General features: G+C 47.9%; 1 protein-coding gene across 7 annotated transcripts in view; it reads left to right on the top strand.

The window, feature by feature from the left end:
* Positions 1–9,605: 9,605 nt before the first annotated feature.
* The window catches only part of UBE2V1 (ubiquitin conjugating enzyme E2 V1), a 29,022-nt gene continuing 17,837 nt past the window's right edge, over positions 9,606–20,790 (top strand). The window contains exons 1-2 of one of the 7 annotated variants that reach the window (XM_040248191.1): positions 9,641–9,694; positions 14,128–14,346. In XM_040248191.1, coding sequence (XP_040104125.1) covers positions 14,188–14,346 — 159 coding nt within the window. In that variant the 5' untranslated portion in view covers positions 9,641–9,694; positions 14,128–14,187. Of the gene's footprint in view, positions 9,695–9,946; positions 10,220–14,127; positions 14,347–16,380; positions 16,482–20,790 lie in introns of those variants that run through there. The other 6 variants (XR_005722423.1, XM_040248190.1, XM_040248194.1 and 3 more) reach the window with 6 other exon arrangements.

The following is a 20,790-nucleotide window of genomic DNA, read 5'->3' on the forward strand; positions in this document are numbered from 1 at the left end:
ACTCATCTCACGCTAGTAAAGTGATGCTCAAAATTCTCCAAGCCAGACTTCAACAATATGTGAACCATGAACTTCCTGATGGTCAAGCTGGTTTTAGAAAAGGCAGAGGAACCAGAAATCAAATTGCCAACATCCGCTGGATCATCAAAAAAGCAAGAGAGTTCCAGAAAAACCTCTATTTCTGCTTTCTTGACTATGCCAAAGCCTTTGACTGTGTGGATCACAATAAACTGTGGGAAATTCTGAGCGAGATGGTAATACCAGACCACCTGACCTGCCTCTTGAGGAATCTGTATGCAGGTCAGGAAGCAACAGTTAGAACTGGACATGGAACAACAGACTGGTTCCAAATAGGAAAAGGAGTGCGTCAAGGCTGTATATTATCACCCTGCTTATTTAACTTATATGCAGAGTACATCATGAGAAACACTGGACTGGAAGAAACACAAGCTGGAATCAAGATTGCTGGGAGAAATATCAATAACCTCAGATATGCAGATGACACCACCCTTATGGCAGAAAGTGAAGAGGAACTAAAAAGCCTCTTGATGAAAGTGAAAGAGGAGAGTGAAAAAGCTGGCTTAAAGCTCAACATTCAGAAAACAAAGATCATGGTATCCGGTCCCATCACTTCATGGGAAATAGATGGGGAAACAGTGGAAACAGTATCAGACTTTATTTTTGGGGGCTCCAAAATCACTGCAGATGGTGAGTGAAGCCATGAAATTAAAAGACGCTTACTCCTTGGAAGAAAAGTTATGACCAACCTAGATAGCATATTGAAAAGCAGAGACATTACTTTGCCGACTAAGGTCCGTCTAGTCAAGGCTATGGTTTTTCCTGTGGTCATGTATGGATGTGAGAGTTGGACTGTGAAGAAGGCTGAGCGCCAAAGAATTGATGCTTTTGAACTGTGGTGTTGGAGAAGACTCTTGAGAGTCCCTTGGACTGCAAGGAGATCCAACCAGTCCATTCTGAAGGAGATCAGCCCTGGGATTTCTTTGGAAGGAATGATGCTAAAGCTGAAATTCCAGTACTTTGGCCACCTCATGTGAAGAGTTGACTCATTGGAAAAGACTCTGATGCTGGGAGGGATTGGGGGCAGGAGGAGAAGGGGACGACAGAGGATGAGATGGCTGGATGGCATCACTGACTCGATGGACGCCAGTCTGAGTGAACTCGGAGTTGGTGATCGACAGGGAGGCCTGGCGTGCTGCAACTCATGGGGTCTCAAAGAGTCGGACACTACTGAGTGACTGACCTGAACTGAACTGTGTGGGTGGGGCAGAGAGCCGAAATCAGGGCCAGATAAGCAGCCTTGGGGCTACAGGGCTTGCTTTCCTATTCCCTGCACCAATCACTGCAGATGGTACAGTGCAGACAATGCAGATGGTCACTGCAGGCGGTGACTGCAGCCATGAAATTAAAAGACGCTTACTCCTTGGAAGGAAAGTTATGACCAACCTAGACAGCATATTAAAAAGCAGAGACATTACTTCGTCAACAAAGGTCCATCTAGTCAACACTATGGTTTTCCAGTAGTCATGTATGGATATGAGAGTTGGACTGGAAAGAAAGCTGAGCACCGAAGAATTGATGCTTTTGAACTGTGGTGTTGGAGAAGACTCTTGAGAGTCCCTTGGACTGCAAGGAGATCCAACCAGTCCATCCTAAAGGAGATCAGTCCTTCACTGGAAGGACTGATGCTGAAGCTGAAACTCCAATACTTTGGCCACCTGATGCAAAGAGCTGACTCATTTGAAAAGACTCTGATGCTGGGGAAGATTGAAGGCAGGAGGAGAAGGGGATGACAGAGGATGAAATGGTTGGATGGCATCACCGACTCAATGGACATGAGTTTGGGTAAACTCCAGGAGTTGGTGATGGACAGGGAGGCCTGGCATGCTGCAGTTGATGGGGTCGCAAAGAGTCGGACACGACTGAGCGACTGAACTAATTCCTATTACCAGGCCCTGCAGGCAGTATATTTCTAGAGCCTCCCAGAAGCCAGCAAGAACAAACACCCGAGTTCAGAGAGTGAAGTGGCTTGCCCGAGACCACACAGCTAGTAAGACACAGCCAGGCCTCAGACTCAGACGGTCTCGCTGCTCCTGAATCCCGAGGACTGGAAACGTATTTTTCTAAACCAGAGCGAAGCATGTTTTGTGTCACGTCTGGGAAAGTTGGGGTCATTTGTGAGATGGGAGTTTTCCAACAAGTTCCCACTGAGAAACGGGGCAGGAAATGCTGACTAATACCCGCTGCTCACTTAGCATGGGCCAGAGGTGGAGAGCCCCGAGCGAGAGTCCCTGTGGGTGGTCCCTGCAGCTCTGAGAGGTCCGTACACTTAGCCCCATTTTTTTGCAGATGAAGAAACTGAGGCACAGAGCCAAATAACATATCAAACGTCACACAGATGGTCGATGGCGGGGCTGGAATCTGAGCCCTGGTTTGACGCTGAGCTCCGGCAGGTTTCACACACACCTGCAGCCCCGGCGGAGGCAGGAAGGTGGGAAGGCAGGGTTTCCAGTGTGTCTCCCATGAGAAACCAGCAACGTCGCAGGAGGAGAAACGGCCGCTGACACCGAGGAGTGGGGTGCCCCGGAGACGAGGCCCCAGAGGGCAAAGACCACTCACATCAGTTGATTAAAGAAGAGCCAGAAAAGCCAGATGCTTTAAAACGCTGGCTCCGTTACCACGGGCAAAATAAAACAGGTGTCTAGGTGGACGTCTGCTCACAACTTCCCAGCTGGTGGGTGCTCAGTTGCTCAGTCGTGTCCGACTCTTGGTGACCCCCACGGACTGTAGCCCACCAGGCTCCTCTGTCCATGGCATTTTGCTGGCAGGAATGCTGGAGTGGGTGCCATTTCCTCCTCCTGGCTGGTGCAGGCACCGCCTGACTTTAGTTGGGTGTGTGCTGCTATCTGGTGGTGGACCGGGGCAGGTGGCAGCGCCAACGATGGGTTCCCAGCTCCACTGGGAAATGTTATGCATTCCCCTATGCTGACTTGTCTTTAGAGGGGTTCTGGGCACCATGCCTGCCCCCAACATTAACTTCACTCCCTTTCGATAAACCTCACAATTTGGAGTACCCTTTTAAACATAATTTTGTAATAGGTAAGCCATGAATAAGGTAAAGAGTAATAGGGGTCTTTCCTGGTGGTCCAATGGTCAAGACTCCACACTACCAATTCAGGGGGACTGGCTTCGGTCCCTGGCCAGGGAACTAGATGCCACATGCCAGCAACTGAAAGATACTGTATGCTGCACCGAAGATTCCGCACGCCTCAAACAAGACGCGGCGCGCATGCTCCGTCTCTGGCTCACGCCTGGCTCTCTGCAACCCCATGGGCTGTAGCCCGCCAGGCTCCTCTCTCCGTGCAATTTCCCAGACAAGAATGCTGCAGTGGGTTGCTATTTCCTTCTCCACCAAGACCCAGCACAGCCAAATAAATAAATATAGGTAAGTATTTTTTTTAAGAGTAGTGAACAATACAGGGGTCAGCTGACTGTGGCCAGTAGGCTAAATCTGGCCCACCTGTTTTTCTGTTGTCCCCATGAGCACTTTTATTTTTAAATAGTGGGGGCAGTAAAGAATATTTTCCTAACAAATGACATTCAAATTCGGCGTCAGTCATAAAGTTTTCTTTGACACACAGTCACACCCATCATTTGCATATTGTCTATGGCTGTTTTTTCAATACAGCAGCAGAGTCAAGAGACCAAATGACCCACAAAACCTAAAATACTATCTGGCCCTTTATAGAGAAAAATGGACCAGCTCCAGATCCAGAGTGCTCCCCACTCATGCTCCCCCAAGCCCTCAGTTATCCCCAGAGGCCACCATTTGGATGAGACACTTGCAAGTCCTTTCCACAGTCACAGAGGCATGGCTGGCCCCCACTCTTTTCACACAGTGAGTAGAATATTACATACACAGTTCTGCACCCTGCCTGTTTCATGCAATATGTTTTGGAAATAATATCAACCACTTCCATATTTCCTTCCTTATTTCTTTCTACAGCTGTATAACATTCCAACCTCAAAATGGACCTGTCTTTTATAACGCATCACCCGTTAAATTTTGAGGTCATTTTCAGTCTTGGGTAATACAAATTGCTGTGGTGTGCACTGAAGGACTTAAGTCTTTGCTCATGAGGGCCAGTAGACCTGAGGGGTCAATTCCTGGGGATCGAATGGCTGGGTTAGGGATGTCTGCAAGTTACCTTCCTATCGCTCATGCCAAAATTGCCTTTGACGAAGGCCATGCCCATTTAAACTCTCAGAACTTTTGAGAGCGCCAGTTTCCTCACACCCTTGCCAACACACGGTGTAATCGAGTGTTTTGTTCTTTGCCAATCTGATAGGTGGTTTTAATTTGCATTTCTCTTACTGTATTTCATTGAATCTAAGATATCATTGATTGTACCATGCACCTGATTTCAGAAATGTTTGAATATAAAATTTGCCTCTTAGAATCACAGAAATAGAATATGTTGAGTGGAATTGGCTATTTTATTGCATTTTCTTACTCTGTATGTGTTCTATTCAGATTTTTTTTTTGCCGGCTGGGGGGCAGAGCGTGGTGTGTGGGGGTGGGGAGGCAGGACAGTGGTGGTTAAGAGCCTAGAGTTCAAATCCCAGCTCTGCCCCTTACAAGTGTGATTCTTTGCACAGGTTACTTAATCTTTTCTGTTTCAGTTTCCTCATCTATAAGGTGAGTACCTACGTCATAGGGTCGTTGTGAAAGTGAAGTTAAAGTCACTCAGTCGTGTCCGACTCTTTGCAACACCATGGACTATACGGTCCATGGAATTCTCCAGGCCAGAATACTGAAGTGGGTAGCCTTTTCCTTCTCCAGGGGATCTTCTGAACCCAGGGATCAAACCGGGGTCTCCTGCATTGCAGGCGGATTCTTTACCAGCTGAGCTACCAGGGAAGGATTGTTATGACGGTATCACCTCCACTAGCTTTGTCTGTAGTGATACTTCCTAAGGCCCACTTGACTTCACATTCCCGGATGTCTGGCTCTAGGTGAGTGATCACACCATCGTGGTTATCTGGGTCATGAAGATCTTTTTTGTATAGGCCTTCTGGGTATTCTCACGTCTTCCTAATAGCTCCTGCTTCTGTTAGGTGCATACCATTTCTGTCCTTTATCGAGCCCATCTTTGCATGAAGTGTCCCCTTGGTGTCTCTGATTTTCTTGAAGAGCTCTCTAGTCTTTCCCATTCTGTTGTTTTCCTCTATTTCCTCTATTTGCATTGATTATGGAGGAAGGCTTTCTTTTCTCTCCTTGCAATTCTCTGGAAATCTGCATTCAAATGTGTATATCTTTCCTTTTCTCCTTTGCTTTAACTTCTCTTTTCACAGCTACTTGTAAGGCCTCCTCAGACAACCATTTTGCCTTTCTGTATTTCTTTTTCTTGGGGATGGTCTTGATCACTGCCTGAAGAGAAGAGTGGAGAAATAACTCCAGAAAGAATGAAAAGATGGAGCCAAAGCAAAAACAACACCCAGTTGTGGATGTGACAGGTAATGGAAGTAAAATCCAATGCTGTAAAGAACAATACTGCATAGGAACCTGGAATGTTAGGTCCATGAATCAAGGCAAATTGGAAGTGGTCAAACAGGAGATAGCAAGAGTGAACATCGACATTTTAGGAATCAGTGAACTAAAATGGACCGGAATGGGTGAATTTAACTCAGATGACCATTATATCTACTACTGTGGGCAAGAATCCCTTAGAAGAAACGGAGTAGCCATCATGGTCAACAAAAGAGTCCAAAATGCAGTACTTGGATGCAGTCTCAAAAACAACAGAATGATCTCTCTTCATTTCCAAGGCAAATCATTCAATATCACAGTAATCCAAGTCTATGCCCCGACCAGTAATGCTGAAGAAGCTGAAATTGAACAGTTCTATGAAGACCTATAAGACCTTCTAGATTCACGTCAATGGCAAAACCAATACAGTATTGTGAAGTAAAAAAAAAAATTAATTAAAAAAAAATTTTTTTAAATAAAAAAGACCTTCTAGAACTAACACCCAAAAAAGATGTCCTCTTCATTATAGGGGTCTGGAATGCAAAAGTAGGAAGTTGAGAGCTACCTGGAGTACAGGCAAATTTGGCCTTGGAGTACAAAACGAAGCAGGTCAAAGGCTAATGGAGTTTTGCCAAGAGAACGCACTGGTCATAGCAAACACCCTCTTCCAACAACACAAGAGAAGACTCTACACATGGACATCACCAGATGGTCAATACTGAAATCAGATTGATTATATTCTTTGCAGCCAAAGATGGAGAAGCTCTATATAGTCAGCAAAACAAGACTGGGAGCTGACTGTGGCTCAGATCATGAACTCCTTATTACCAAATTCAGACTTAAATTGAAAAAAGTAGGGAAAACCACTAGACCATTCAGGTATGACCTAAATCAAATCACATGTCTTAAGAACCCTATAGGTAGGCAGCTCTGAGATTTGTTCAGCTGCTCAACTACATCATCCAGGTCCTACCTAGCTCTTGCCATTTTTCTGTGCTGGCATCTTTGGTGTGTTGGCTTTTCAGCATCAGGCTTGTGCCTCGTGGTATCTTAATGACTGCCACAGCTCCAACCATCACAACATCATATTATAGGGGAAAAAAGGAGGGGGACAAATAAGGCTTTCTCCCCAGCTATTTTCATGAGAGGAAACTTCCAAACATGCCTTCTCCCCAATTCACTGGTCAGAAAGATCTAGGTCATAGGCACACCCCTGGACCAACCACTGGCAAGAGGAAATGGCAGTGCCGGTGACTGGCTTGGATTCACACCCTTCGGCCTCCTAAACAAAACCAGGCTTCTGAAGGACAGGACACGACTGGCCTGGTACACCTCCTCTCTGAACCTCTCACCTCCAGTCTTGCTGAAGCCCAATTCAGTTTCCTTGAGGCAGCCAGGCTGCACTTTGTTAAAATGCAAACCTGCCCACGTCATTTCTCTTAAAACTTCCCAGGCTTCAGCTCCCTCACCGCAGAGGGAACACCGAGCGCCCCAGGGTTAAAAGAACTGGATTCCAAACCTGATTTTACTTCTTTTGTTGCCTGACCTGGGGAAGCCATCTTACTCCACCGAATCTGTTTCCAAGTCTGACAAACGTAGAGATAACAGCCAACTTTGCAAAGGTCATTGAGGAAATAAATACTGACAGCAGCAGCCAATCCTTCTGTAGCCCTTCCACTGTGTCAGGTTGTTTTCTAAATTCTTTAGTTGTATTAGCCATTTTCACCTTCCCACGCATCCGATAAAACGGGACTCTCAACGGCATCAGCCGAAGCTACCAGCTCAAGCGCAGGGAGAGGCTAGGGCGCAGGCGCCAGAGCGATGCGGCTCAGGGGACTAGCTGAGACTCCGAGAGCGCTTTAGCACGCGGAGGACTACAACTCCCAATAGGCTCTGCCGCGCCGCCGGACTACAACAACCAGCATGCCCCGGGCTGTCGCGCTTCACCTAGTCCTCCTACCGGGCGGACTGTGCAGAAATTCTCTTTATGGTCAGTTTCGCTTGACAGACATTCCCCACGGGAACCAAGGAATCTATGCGGGTAAACACATATGCGCATCATGAATAAGGGGCTTTTGTTCTAACCCTAATTCCCCCACCTGTTAGCTCTGCGTCTGTTTCCTCATCTCTAAAATGAGGATATTCCTGGGAGCTGTCGTGTCATTGAGCTGTGAGGATTAAAAGCTGAATTTGACAGCTTGGCAGATGTCCCCTCCTCTTTGGGTGCCCAAGCGTTTATCAGCGCATTTTATCTCCATAGCAATCCCATGAGACTGGTATCCTTATCACCCTTCAGAAGGGGAGATTGATGCCAGGAGAGGTTCAAGTCTCTTGCCTCAAATCACACAGCCAAGTGAGTGGCGAACTCGAACCCAGAAAATTTCACTCCAGAGGTGAGTCCACTTTAGGAACCCAAATGCTTCCCATCTGTTATTTAACATTGTACAGTGACTGAAAGTCCAGGGCAAATATTTTGTGTGCCCTTCAAGGTAAATTTGAATCACTTGATAGAGGGTATAATGTCAAGATGACTGCATGTGACCAGTAGTGGGAAGGGGTTTCCCTGGTGGCTCAGACAGTAAAGAGTCTGCCCACAATGTGGGAGATCTGGATTCCATCCCTGGGTCAGGAAGATCTCCTGGAGAAAGAAATGGCAACCCATCCCCTGGGTGGGGAAGATCCCCTGGAGATGGGAATGGCTGTTCACTCCAGTATTCTTGCCTGGAGAATTCCATGGACAGAGGAGCCTGGAGGGCTACTGTCAGACACAATTGAGCAACTGAGCAGACTCAGGCTGTCATAAGGAGAATGGAACATGGGGGCAAGAATGGAGGCTGCTGGGATCCTCCACGTGGGAGACAAGAGGAGCCTAGACGTGGATGGGGTAGAGAGATGCTTAGGAGGCTCTGCTGTCAGAACCAGGTGACGTGGGTGCAGGCGTCCAGCTTCCTTGTTCCTTTGTACTGAAAGTTCTGGTCCTTTCTCTGCCAATGTGTAGCTGTGCCACCTTGAGGCAAACCTTTCCTCTCTTCCAGCCTCAGTCTTCACATCCACTTAAGGGTTTCTCAGACCACTTAAATGCTAGAGGAGTCAACTTCTTGAATTTAACATTTGCCAATATATGTTTCCTGGGCCTTTGCACATGTCACTCCCACCACCTGCTTCCCATTGTTCAGGCCTCTGTTGAAATGTGACTTCCATAAGAGGCCTGACCACTCCTCCCTTGGTTTATTTCCTATCCTATTATAGTTAGATTCTTCCCTATTTGTTTACTTGCTTCCTGCCTCCAACTAAAATGTAAGCCCATGAGAGCAGGAGCTTGCTTCTTCAGGGATGTATATCCATCCACAGCACCTGTGAAAGTGTCTGGCACACAGTAGATGCTTAGTAAATATTTGAGTGAATTAGTGAATTAGTGCATGTTTTCACTATATATATATGCCCTGGAATCCTTTAACCGCCCTGCTTCAAGCCCCTTCTGACCTGGAAGCATTGATCTTGGAAGCAAGACATGTGGCCTGGGTTCAAATTCTGACTTAAGGGCTGAGTTTATATGAATATCTTAACCCCTCTCACCCTCATTTTTCACTTTAACCCAAACCTCACAGAGGAAAAAGCCCAGGGCAAGATAAGTGCTTTTAAACCATATTATAAATTTGCATCTATTTGCTTATTTTTATTGAAGTATAGTTAACTTACAATATGGTGTTAGTTTCAGGTGTACAGCATAGTGATTCAGGTTTTGGGGTTTTGGTGGGGTTTTTTTTCTTCTTCTTCAGATTACATTGTATCATAGATTATGACAACAGGCGCTCTTTTAAAGCTTTACGGTCTTTTAGTCACACCCTTCCCAGTCTGATCACCCTTGCCCTTCTCACCAAGCACCTCAATACCTGCCTCACACCAGAGTCTGGAGGGCCTTGCAGGTTGCTGGGCCCTCACGCACGCAAATGTTTCCTCGCTCTAAAAGGGCAGGAGAAAAAAAACCTTCCAGGAAACGGGTCGAGCGGCCCGCGGAGCAGGCGTCAGTGAGGCGTCCGCGCCTGCGCACGCGCCTGCGCAGAAGAGCCCGGGGACGGTGAGGGGTGAAGAAGGGGCCGGCCTTTGAGCGACAGCGACGCAAGATGGCAGCCACCACGGGCTCGGGTGAGCGGGGGTGCCGGGCCCAGCCGGCCAAGGGGGCATGGGCTTGGGCCGGGGGCCGGAGACCCGCACGGGCCTCTACTGCGGGGCCAGGGCCTCTGCAGGGGCGCTGTCCGCTGGGCCCCGCGGCGGCGACGCGGGCGGCCTGAGCGGGGAGGAGGAGCAGGCGGTGGCCGGAAGCACGGGCGGGGGCCTGAGGGGCCTGTGGGCGGCGCGGTGAGGCCGAGGCTCCCCCGGGCGGCGTGAGGGCCCTGCGGAGAGGAAGGGCCCGGCCCTGCGGCGCTGCAGAACGGCCGGAGCGGGCGAGGGGCGAGCCTAGGGCCACTCCGGAGGAGTCGGGGGCTGGCGGCTGCTTAGACGAGATCGAGGGGTCCCCTAGAGGACAAGGAGGAGCCCCCAAAGAGATAGAAGTCCTTTATTGGATGCTGGGTGTCTGAGCGGGGGGAGGAGCCTTGGGGATGTCCGTTTGGCCCTGACTTCAGAGAAGCCCCTGAGGCAGAATGAGGGAAGGAGACGGGATCCTGAGGGGTGACTGATAGGATGCCCCGTTGTTTAAGGGCGTGATCCGTGTGAGTTTAGGGGATTGGGTTAGCTGAGAAAATTTTTACACCGATTAGAAAGGGGGCGTCTTGGGATGGCAGCTTTTGCGGTGGGGGAGCTGGGATTAAGGGCATCTCCACAGGATACGTGAGAAGGGGAGAGGGATTTCTCAGATTCCAGAGGGATTTGGTTGGAGCAGCTGAAAGTGCAATGGCCCCATCATTACCAGGCCCCTATTTGAGGAGATAGATGTTAGGTTTTAGGAGGCGAGCTCTGAGTAGGGCGGTCGGTGGAAGCTTGCGATCCTGGGTGAAGAACAGATGAGTTGGGAGCCCTTGAGGTGTGTGTTAGGGGAAGGGTCGACTGAAGGAAGCCCCATGCAGTGAGTGAGACTGGAAATCCGGTTTCAGAGATGTTCTTCTTAGAGAAGAAACATACCTTAGGAGTGTGTCATATGGAGACTGTCTCTCTTCCGCTCTTTCAGGTATTGGTAACATATGGGGGTTCAGGTCAGAAGTTCCCCAGTGGCTGGATGGTCATGGGGAGAGGAATAAATGAAATGGGAACTGGAGAAGAAAGTCGAGATGCAAGAGGGATTGAGGGGGCTGCACTCTGGGCCAGGGGGAGTTCTTCCAGACTCTGGTAGGCAAAGGGAAGCAGCATGCATTTTGGACTCCTTGCTCTGTACTCCCCTAAGATCCTCCAGAGGATCAAGTCCTGAAGGAATCTGTTTCAGAGTGAACATTCACAGTTGGGGAGCAGGGGATGGACTCAAGTGGCCTTCTGGAGGAGACAGGATGATGATTGTTTGGGGAAGGTCCCCCAGAGGGGCCAGTGAGGCAGGAGAGTCAGATTCTGGAAGTGCAGGATTTGGGAGTGACGGAGCGTCTCCCTTTTGGCGAGCACGGTGTCCCCTGAGGTGTTTGGCCAAAGTGAAATTGGTCAAAGAAGTCCTCCCAGATGAGTTGACCGTGGGCGACCTCTGAGGGAGGAAACAAACAGGACCACCGGGCTGGGCGCTGGAATCCTCCAGCTGCATAAGGCCGCAGCCGCACTGTAGGAGAGATAGGTGGCCTGAAGCGAGCAGGGTGAGGGAGTCCGTCTTCCCCGCATGTGACTCCTCTGGTGTCCTGAGGGGCCATCTTTGTCTGGTTGTTAGATGGGCATGGAAGGAGTTGGACGTCGGGGGTCTGACCAAAGTCACCTACCACAAGCTGTGTTTTACACTGAAAGCCATGGGGTCTTCCTGAAGGATAGAGGAAACCACACCTCCCTTTCCTGGATTTAGATTCAATTGGAACAGTGCTGAGTCAATTCATTTACCAAGAGACTGCCACGGACATTCTCAGAAGAGAGAGAGGCTGAGTCAGGCCAGACTGCCGTGAGGCTCCTCGCAGCGGAGTAACACCCGGCCAGGTTGCTGTGGACCGGGGAGGCCGTTCACACTGCAGTGCCCATAGCTGCCGTCCTTACGGTGGTATTGCCGCTCAGCTCCTTGGCAGTGACTGGAGATTGGCTATCTATAATCCGGTTTAACAGCTACTTAATTCTAACTTCTTGAGATCCTCCCAGTTGAAGAGTGCTTCATAAATGTTGTGGTCATCAGATAAAACATCGTCAGCTGCTGTCTGGTGGCATACAAGAGCACTTGGCATGGTTTAGGGAACAGGGAACAGGTTTTGAGATGCCCTGGAACTGGACTTCCGAGAACTCCTTTGTCTGTGCATTCAACAGATATTTGTTAAGAATTTACTATGCCCCTTTATGGAGAGTGAACAGGGTGGACATAGCCCCGTCCTCAAAGAGCTTCTAATCTAGTCAAGGAGAAGCCCATTAAAGAAATACATAGTTAAGATTTCAGATAGCAGTAAACGCTATGAAGGAAGTTGTGTGATGCAGTGCTGTCCGGAGAGGTGGTCAGGGAACGCTTCTCTAGGAGCGGGTATTTGAACTGAAGCAGATGATGGAAGGAGCTGGCAGTGTGCGCCACAGGCCGGGGTTGGGGGACAGTGAGTGGAATGGCCTTGTGGCAGGAATCCGCTTGGCAGATTGAAAGAACCGAAAACCTTAGTGTGCAAGGGAGGCTTGTTAAAGAGATAGGTTAGAGAGAGAGGGCTTTGGATTTTATTCAGTGGGAAAGGAAGCCATTGAACAAGCACCTGGTCTGAAGTAGGCATTCAGTAAATATTTGGTGAGTGAATGAATGAGGGTCTTAAAAAGAGAAGAATGACAGGATCTGACCTCTACTCCCAGGCAGTAAGAGGAGTGTAGAGTGTTAAAGTGGGAAGCAGAAAGATCGTATTGCTATGACTTGGGCCAGACTGCTGGGTTAAACTAAAACAAGTGCACAGGCCCCTCTGCTTTCTAACCCTGAAAAGTCTTTCAGGTGTGGTCAGGGGCCCCGAGGCCTTCCTGAGGCAGCTTTAGAACAAGCCTCTTGATGAGTCTGGGCCCCTGTGTCCCAGGAAGCAGCTGTGAAGCCTCTGAGTTCCTGTAAGGGCTGAGCTCTGTGTCCCGTGGCCAGTTCTTTCAGCACTTGGTGACAGCACCTTTCTGCCTCTTTTGCTTCTGCAGTGTGTGATTTCTGCAGAGATCTTAGAGGGTGGAACTGTGAAAACCCCACCAGAGTCCTCAAGATGCTCGAGTTAGGACAGGTTACTTCCTCCTGCCTTGACCAAGATTGCAGGGTCTCAAAGAGTAACCCTTGGCGGCCAGGTCTTTCCTCTGACCCAGCATCCCACAGGCTACCCTGACAGTTAACCAAAAGTGTAGTGCCAGGAGAGTAAGCCCGTTACATTTTAAACCCGCATGTTTTGGAGCGGCCTCATACACACAGCCCTCTTACGAACATGGCACCACATGGGCGGTGGAGCTTACGGTCTTCGTTCCGTTCAAGAGTGTTCCCCAGAAAGCTGGAGCTGGCAGATGAGAACGGGTAGTCTCTTAGCTGGTCTCCTTCCCGTGTGTCTCACTGTGTGAGCACCTTCTTGTGCCAGTTGTAGGTAGGTGCCTTTTGTACAACAGGGACTCTGCTTTCAAGAGAACGTCACGTGGTGCTCAGCTGAAGAAGTACCGGTCTGCCCCAGTGATGGAAGGAAACGCTATGTTGGGCCAAAACAACCTATGGTTCCTCTTAGGGACTGCCAGGGTGTGATGGCCATGATTTTCCCCTCCATAGGAACTTTAAAACCACCCTCTTCCCCCACTGTATTCTCTTTCTCTCGCCCTCGCTCAAGTCTCTAATTCTGAAAGTCCCCAGGAAGTACAGAGCAGCACATTGGGTGACGGAGAGATGTTAAAACTATTTCTTTCACATTGCATATAGTGTTTTAGAGGTTTCCTCATGCTTTAACTTACCTGTTATATCATCTCATTCAACTCTCCACAACTTGTGTGCTCTCCAGGGGAGGTGTTGGCCCCATGGCATTCCCAAGGGAGATTGGTGGCTGGCTGAGGCGTGGTGACACTCAAGATTAGAGCCGGAGGTTTTGACTCCGGTTCCTTCCCCAGCTTACTCCAGCACCTTTGGAAGGAAATGGAAAGGCGTGGATTTGCTCGTGTGCTCTTCCTTGGTCTTGGCGTGTTTAATCTTGGTGAGAATGGGCTTTAATGAGAAGTTAGTGCCACTTGTAGCAGGAACTCTTCGTAGCATCCCTGACCACTTCTTATCCCATTCTGGGTTGTGTGCTGTCTGATGAGAGTGAAGGCCACTGCTTGCTCTTGCTTATACTTCACACTCAATAACTCACACTCGTTGGGGCTCTGTGATGTCGTGTACAAAGTCTGTCAGTCCTGGTCCTCAGTTACATGCAGGCCTTTCAGACTTTTTAAATGGCACTTCTCGGGCTAACTGTGTGCTAGACGCTATATTAAACACATCAGCTTGTTTCTGACAGTAACCCTTTGAAGCAGGTGTCTGTTGTGAAGATGAGGAAACTGAGGCCCAGAGGAGAGAAATGACTTGCCTGAAGCCCAGAGCCAGGGCGGGGGATCCAGGGTGCAGAACTGGGGCAGCTCTGCTCCAGGGCCTGCGCTTTGGCCATGGCAGCGTTTTTCCAGCCCCTGTTGCCTGTTCTCCAGCTGGGGGCATCTCAAGTTCCTTCAGCCGTTGGCAGGTCTGTTGACATTCCTGCCTTGGCAGATTGGTTCCCTCATGGGTGGATAATAATAACACCGAGTAGGGTTCTTTCTTGTCACTTTCACCCTGTGCAAATCCATAGGTGTAACCCCAGAATAGACGCCAAATCCTCCTCCTCTCTCTGGGCATTATTGCCACCGAGACAGTGGTTCCTACCAGAGTCACCTTCCTTTTGCCTAGAAGACAGCAAAGGCCTGCTGCTTGCAGTCATGCCTTTTTCCAATCCATTCTCTATAGAGGAAGTAGAATGACTTCTCACAGATGAGAAAACAGAAACTGCCACTCCCAGAAGAAAGCCCTTCGTGCTGCACTTAGAATAAAATCTGTCTCTCTCCCATGGCCCTCAAGGCCCGCCATGGTCTTGGCCTTGCCTGCTGTGACCTTGCGTGGTACAGCACCTCTGCTCCTGCCCTTCCGCTTTGGGAAGCTTGGCCTGCACATGACTGACTGCTTGCTTCTCTGCCTTCAGGTCTCAGCTCTCCAGAAAGGCCGTCCTTCCCACCCTTTTCAGCCTGGTCTTCTCGCTCATCACAGCTCTGTTCTGTTCTCTTCTCAACCTTGCTTAACCTTGTCTGAAGGTTTCTCGGGGTGTTTTTGTTTGTTTGAGAGTGTTTTTTTCTAAGCATATTTTCTGGGCCTCTCCAATAGGACAGGATTCTGCCTTGCTCTTTGCTGTGTCCCTAGCACTCGAATGGTCCCTGGCAAATAGCAGGCGCTCAACAGACACTCAGTGTCGCAGTGAACTAATCCAGAAGGACAGAAGCGAAAATGCCTGTTCAACCTTTCAAAAAGGAAAGCTCTTGCCCTGATGAATTGGTACTTACAGAGGGACTTTATAATAGCATTAGCTCTGTCCTCTCCTTCCCTAATGTCCTGAGACACTTACCACCTTATTCTTTGTCTCCACCCCTTTCAGAGGAAATGCAGTTTTCTGGCCTTCATCACCCCAGCAGAGAGACATGGGGCCTTGCATTTTGTCACCAGCTGTTTGTTGTCACATCGCCTGGACTCTAAAGGATGATAAAAGGGGGGATGTTTCTTCCCCTAGATGCTGCTAAGTGGCTTCAGTCGTGTCCGACTCTGTGTGACCCCATAGACGGCAGCCCACCAGGCTCCCCCGTCCCTGGGATTCTCCAGGCAGTCACACTGGAGTGGATTGCCATTTCCTTCTCCAGTGAATGAAAGTGAAAAGTGAAAGTGAAGTCGCTCAGTCGTGTCCAACTCCTAGCAACCCCATGGACTGCAGCCCACCAGGCTCCTCTGTCCCTGGGATTTTCCAGGCAAGAGTACTGGAGTGGGGTGCCATCGCCTTCTCCGATTCTCAAACTGGAGCATGTTAGAATCACCTGGAGGGCTTGTTAGGTTGCTGGGCTCTACCCTCAGTTTTCGATCGGATAATTCTGTGCTGTAGTGTAGTGTTCTGGTGTCTGGCCTGAGAATTCACACTTCTAGTGGGTTCACAGGTGATGTGGAGGCTGCGCGTCTGGGGACCATACTTGGAGAATCATTGCTAGAGAGGAGAGAAGAAATATCCTCCTCTGGACAGGTCCTAAGTAGGCACCCAGACTTCACATGCTGGTTGCTCAGAAATAAAAGTTACCTGCCCCCTCACTTTATGTCAGGAGCATTTAATCCAGGTGCTTCACCTTCCAGGTATCCTTGTTTTCCCAGATGGTAGCACCACCAAACTCCTAGCTCAGTTCACTGTCTTCCCTGAATGGGCACCCAAGTCAGTTTCAGCTGGTGGCTTTCTTTCCAGAGAGACCTGTGAGGCGCTGCCATTTTAAATCAAGACCCAAGCCAGGCCAGGGTTTTCCAGGGTTGACCTGCTGAGATACCTGCCACTTGTTTTAAAGGGCTTCAAAATTCTTTTTGTGCCACAAATATTTTAATATGTTACTATGTTTCACGTTACTGCATTAAATGTTTTACTAGGACGTGCTGTAAAACCCTATCAATTATTCATGCTTTTTTAACCTGGTTGTCATCTTTTCTTCATGATATCCTGCAGCTGCTGACTTTTCAGTTTATATTTAGCCAAGAGACTAACTGGCTGACTGTTAATACTGACACAGATCCAGGAAAAATCCTTCTGGAAAGAAGAATTCTGAAGTAACAGTAACAAATGTTTTCTTTTTATGAATCTTGGATTGCTGTGTTATTTTAGCACCTTGATAAAGTTATCTTAACATTTTCACAGTTAACCTTTGAATAGTTACAGTTTATTAAGATTAACAAGAGTCCATTTTTACATACTCTTGTAAAGGTATTGTCTCTTGAAGCTGTTTTTTCAGCTGCCTTTTAGGTGAAATTTTAGGAGATTTTAGAAATTTTAGGAATCTTAAAATTTAGGTTAATTCAGTAGATTGAGTGCCAGAGGAAGAAAATATGGTAGAGTGTTACTGAGTTTTTCTAACCTGTTAGTACTTCTGGGTTTTGACATATATGGATTTAATTTTTAATATATTCACTGAAGTCTTTTGTTTAAAGTAACGTATCATGATTTTGAACCTATTTTCTCCCATTGGGATGGGATGAAGTCCCCCTGTGACTGATACACTCGCAGGGTCTGTAGGATCTCTGACAAGTATTTGGATTTTTATCCCTGGAGTTGCCCCTGAGGTTCTAGAAGAAGGGTGTGGTCAGGCCATTCAGAGCTAAATGCTCTTGTTTTATAGAAAATACTGGTGTATTAACTTTGTAAGCAGTTTCTAAATGGTTTGAAATATCAGTAACATGCTTTCATATATATTTAATGAAGCAAAGTTCAATTTGTAAAGAATCCTTGACTTGTGTGGTCTGGGGAGAGAAACGGTTTTTCCTCTTTTAGAAAAAAAAAACGGAGGATTCTCTAAAAGTCTTGATCACAGTTCATTAAAAAATAAAACTACTTATTGAATTTTAATTACCTCAAAATAAAGAACCTTTGGTATCTCACTTATATAGTATCAGTATTCAGTATGTTGGCCACAGCAGACCATATTAGAGGTTATGATAGGAGAGGAAGAGGTGCTGCCTTTTCTTGAGTCAGGAAGCATTAATTGAGCACCATTGCATGCCAGGGAGCACACCAGATCCTGGGGAGGTGGAGTGGAATGAGTCACAGCCCTTAGCTTGAGAAGCTGTGAGAGTGAGTCAGACAATAAAAAGGAAAGAAAATGAAATTTAAAGAAAAAGAAAAGGTACAGCACAGTCATTGTGTGAAGGACCATGGGGTGGGGGCAAGCGGCTCTCAGAGGCCCTCTCCAGACCGCCCAGCTCCTTGTTGAAGATCGGTGTTTCTTCCTCATATCCTCATATTCAGAATTTAACGTATAGCTTTCCTGGGTGATTTAAAATCCGTATTAGTCCCTTGGATAATCTTTATAATATTAGATTCCCTTTTAATAGTGCTGTGAATATTTCCCTGCCATGTTTCCAAAAATAAACCAGAGTCAGAATTTTGTGACACTGAGCATTATTCATTCTCAAACAACATCCGTAGCTAACACCCAGCTACCCATTCATTCATTCAGCAGGCATTTGAGTACATGCTTTGGCAGAGCACTCTGATGTATTGGAAATTCAGTAGGGAACAAAACAGAAGTTTTACTCTCAAGGAATTTATGTTCAGATGGGAGAGACAGACAATAAACAACTAATGAAGTGGAAATGAATACTGTACATTTAAATGTCGAGTGGTAATGATGCTGTGAAGAAAAATAAAGCATGATAAGGGAATGGGAAGTTAGACTTTAGATGAAGAAGGGAGCCCCCCACCATGCCCAGCTCTGGGACAGAGAATTCTGGGGTAAGCGAACATCGAGTGCAAAAGCAACATCAGATGGCCTGTTCAGAAAGCTCAGGGAGGCTGGTGTGGCTGGAGGAGGGTGAGAAGCAAGGGAAGGGAGGCAGGAAATGATGTTAGGGAAGTCAGCGGGGCTCTGTGGGTGAGCTCAGGAGTTTGGGGCTAGTTGGAAGGGGCAGCCGGCAGAGGGTGGTGAGAGGAAGCCATGGCATCTGAGTTACCTTCAGAGAGCTTGCTGTAGAGAATGGCCAGTAGACAGAAACCAGGGGGCTGAGGCGGCGTGTGCTGCGGTGCTTGCGGTCCGGATGGTGAAGACGGTCGTGCTGGGGATATATTTGGAAATGGGTTAAGTATAGAGTTATAAGGGAAAGATTTCTTACTGTAACTCCAGGGTTTCTAGTCTGGGAAATCTGTGCCATACACTGAGATCGAGGGGTGGGTAGTTTTTGTTTTTTGGGGAGTGCAAGGGAGTTTTGTTTGGAATCAAGTTGGAGAGGCCTGTTAGGCATCTAAATGGAGATGGCTAGCAGGCAGTTAATTTGAAATATAAATTCAGTTCAGGCGCTCAGTCGTGTCCGACTCTTTGCGACCCCATCAACCGCAGCATGCCAGAAGTCCCTGTCCATCACCAACTCCCGGAGATCACCCGTGTCCATTGAGTCGATGATGCCATCCAGCCATCTCATCCTCTGTCATCCCCTTCTCCTCCTGCCCTCAGTCTTTCCCAGCATTAGGGTCTTTTCCAGTGAATCAGCTCTTCGCATCAGGTGGCCAAAGGATTGGAGTTTCAGCTTGAACATCAGTCCTTCCAGTGAATACCCAGGACTGATCTCCTTTAGGATGGACTGGTTGGATCTCCTTGCAGTCCAAGGAGCTCTCAAGAGTCCTCTCCAACACCACAGTGCAAAAGCATCAATTCTTTGGCACTCAGCTTTCTTTATAGTCCAACTCTCATGTCCATATATGACTACTGGAAAAACCATAGCCTTGACTAGACGGACTTTTGTTGGTAAAGTAATGTCTCCTCTGCCTTTTGATACGCTGTCTAGCTTGGTCATAACTTTGCTTCCAAGGAGTAAGCGTCTTTTAATTTCATGGCTGCAGTCACCATCTGCAGTGATTTTGGAGCCCAGAAAAATAAAGTCTGACACTGTTTCCACTGTTTCCCCATCTATCTGCCATGAAGTGATGGGACGGGATGCCATGATCTTCGTTTTCTGAATGTTGAGCTTTAGGCCAACTTTTTCACTCTCCTCTTTCACTTTCATCAAGAGGCTCTTTAGTTCTTCTTCACTTTCTGCCATAAGGGTGCTGTCCTCTGCATATCTGAGGTTACTGATATTTCTCCCAGCAATCTTGATTCCAGCTGTGCTTCCTCCAGCCCAGCGTTTCTCATGATGTACTCTGCATATAAGTTAAATAAGCAGGGTGACAATAGACAGCCTTGATGTACTCCTTTTCCTATTTGGAACCAGTCTTTTGTTCCATGTCCAGTTCTAACTGTTGCTTTCTGACCTGCATACAGGTTTCTCAAGAGGCGGCTCAGGTGGTCTGGTATGCCCATCTCTTTCAGAATTTTCCACAGTTTATTGTGATCCACACAGTCAAAGGCTTTGGCATAGTCAAGAAAGCAGAAATAGATGGTTCCTCTGCCTTTTCTAAAACCAGCTTGAACATCTGGAAGTTCACAGTTCACATATTACTGAAGCCTGGCTTGGAGAATTTTGAGCATTACTTTTACTAGCGTGTGAGATGAGTGCAATTGTGCGGTAGTTTGAACGTTCTTTGGCATTGCCTTTCTTTGGGATTGGAATGAAAACTGACCTTTTCCAGTCCTGTGGCCACTGCTGAGTTTTCCATGTTTGCTGGCACATTGAGTGCAGCACTTTCACAGCATCATCTTTCAGGATTTAAAACAGCTCACCTGGAATTCCATCACCTCCACTAGCTTTGTTTGTAGTGATGCTACCTAAGGCCCACTTGACCTCACATTCCAGGATGTCTGGCTCTAGGTGAGTGATCACACCATCGTGATTATCTTGGTCATGAAGATCTTTTTTGTACAGTTCTTCTGTGTATTCTTGCCACCTCTTCTTATTGGAGAGTTATTAGCGTCCTTGATCTGGGTAAGATCACTTGGGGAGTCAAGTAGACAGAAAACCAGCGGTCAGTGAGCTGTGCACTGAGGCCTGGCAGCCAGTGGTGGGAGGTCAGGGTGATGAGGCTCCTCACTGCGTGAGGTTGCAGAGAGCCCAAGGCTTAGGGAGGAGTCACAGGACCCGAGGGGGGTGCTGCCGGTGCTCCAGATCGGGAGGTGGGGACTGAATGTCTGTCACAGGGCTTGGCTAGGGGCCTGGCGCCCTGGGGAGCAGTTTGAGAACGTTGAGTGGAGTAGGTGCAGGTCAGGTGAAAAATTGAAGACAAGGAGTCAAGACATCCCCCTTGAGGTTTTTTTTTGCTAAAAACGAGCAAAACAAGGTACTAGTAGCTAGAAGGGGATATGGGATCAAGTGAGGGTTTTTATACTGTGATGGTGTGCCAACGGAGGGAACTCAGGCTCTGTGCCTGGTATAACACCAAGTGCTTTATAGGTTTCAGCGCATTGATTCTTCCTCACCTCCTGCAGAAGCAAGG

This window comes from Oryx dammah, unplaced genomic scaffold (genome assembly GCF_014754425.2).
Source record: "Oryx dammah isolate SB20612 unplaced genomic scaffold, SCBI_Odam_1.1 HiC_scaffold_10, whole genome shotgun sequence".
Taxonomy (NCBI): domain Eukaryota; kingdom Metazoa; phylum Chordata; class Mammalia; order Artiodactyla; family Bovidae; genus Oryx; species Oryx dammah.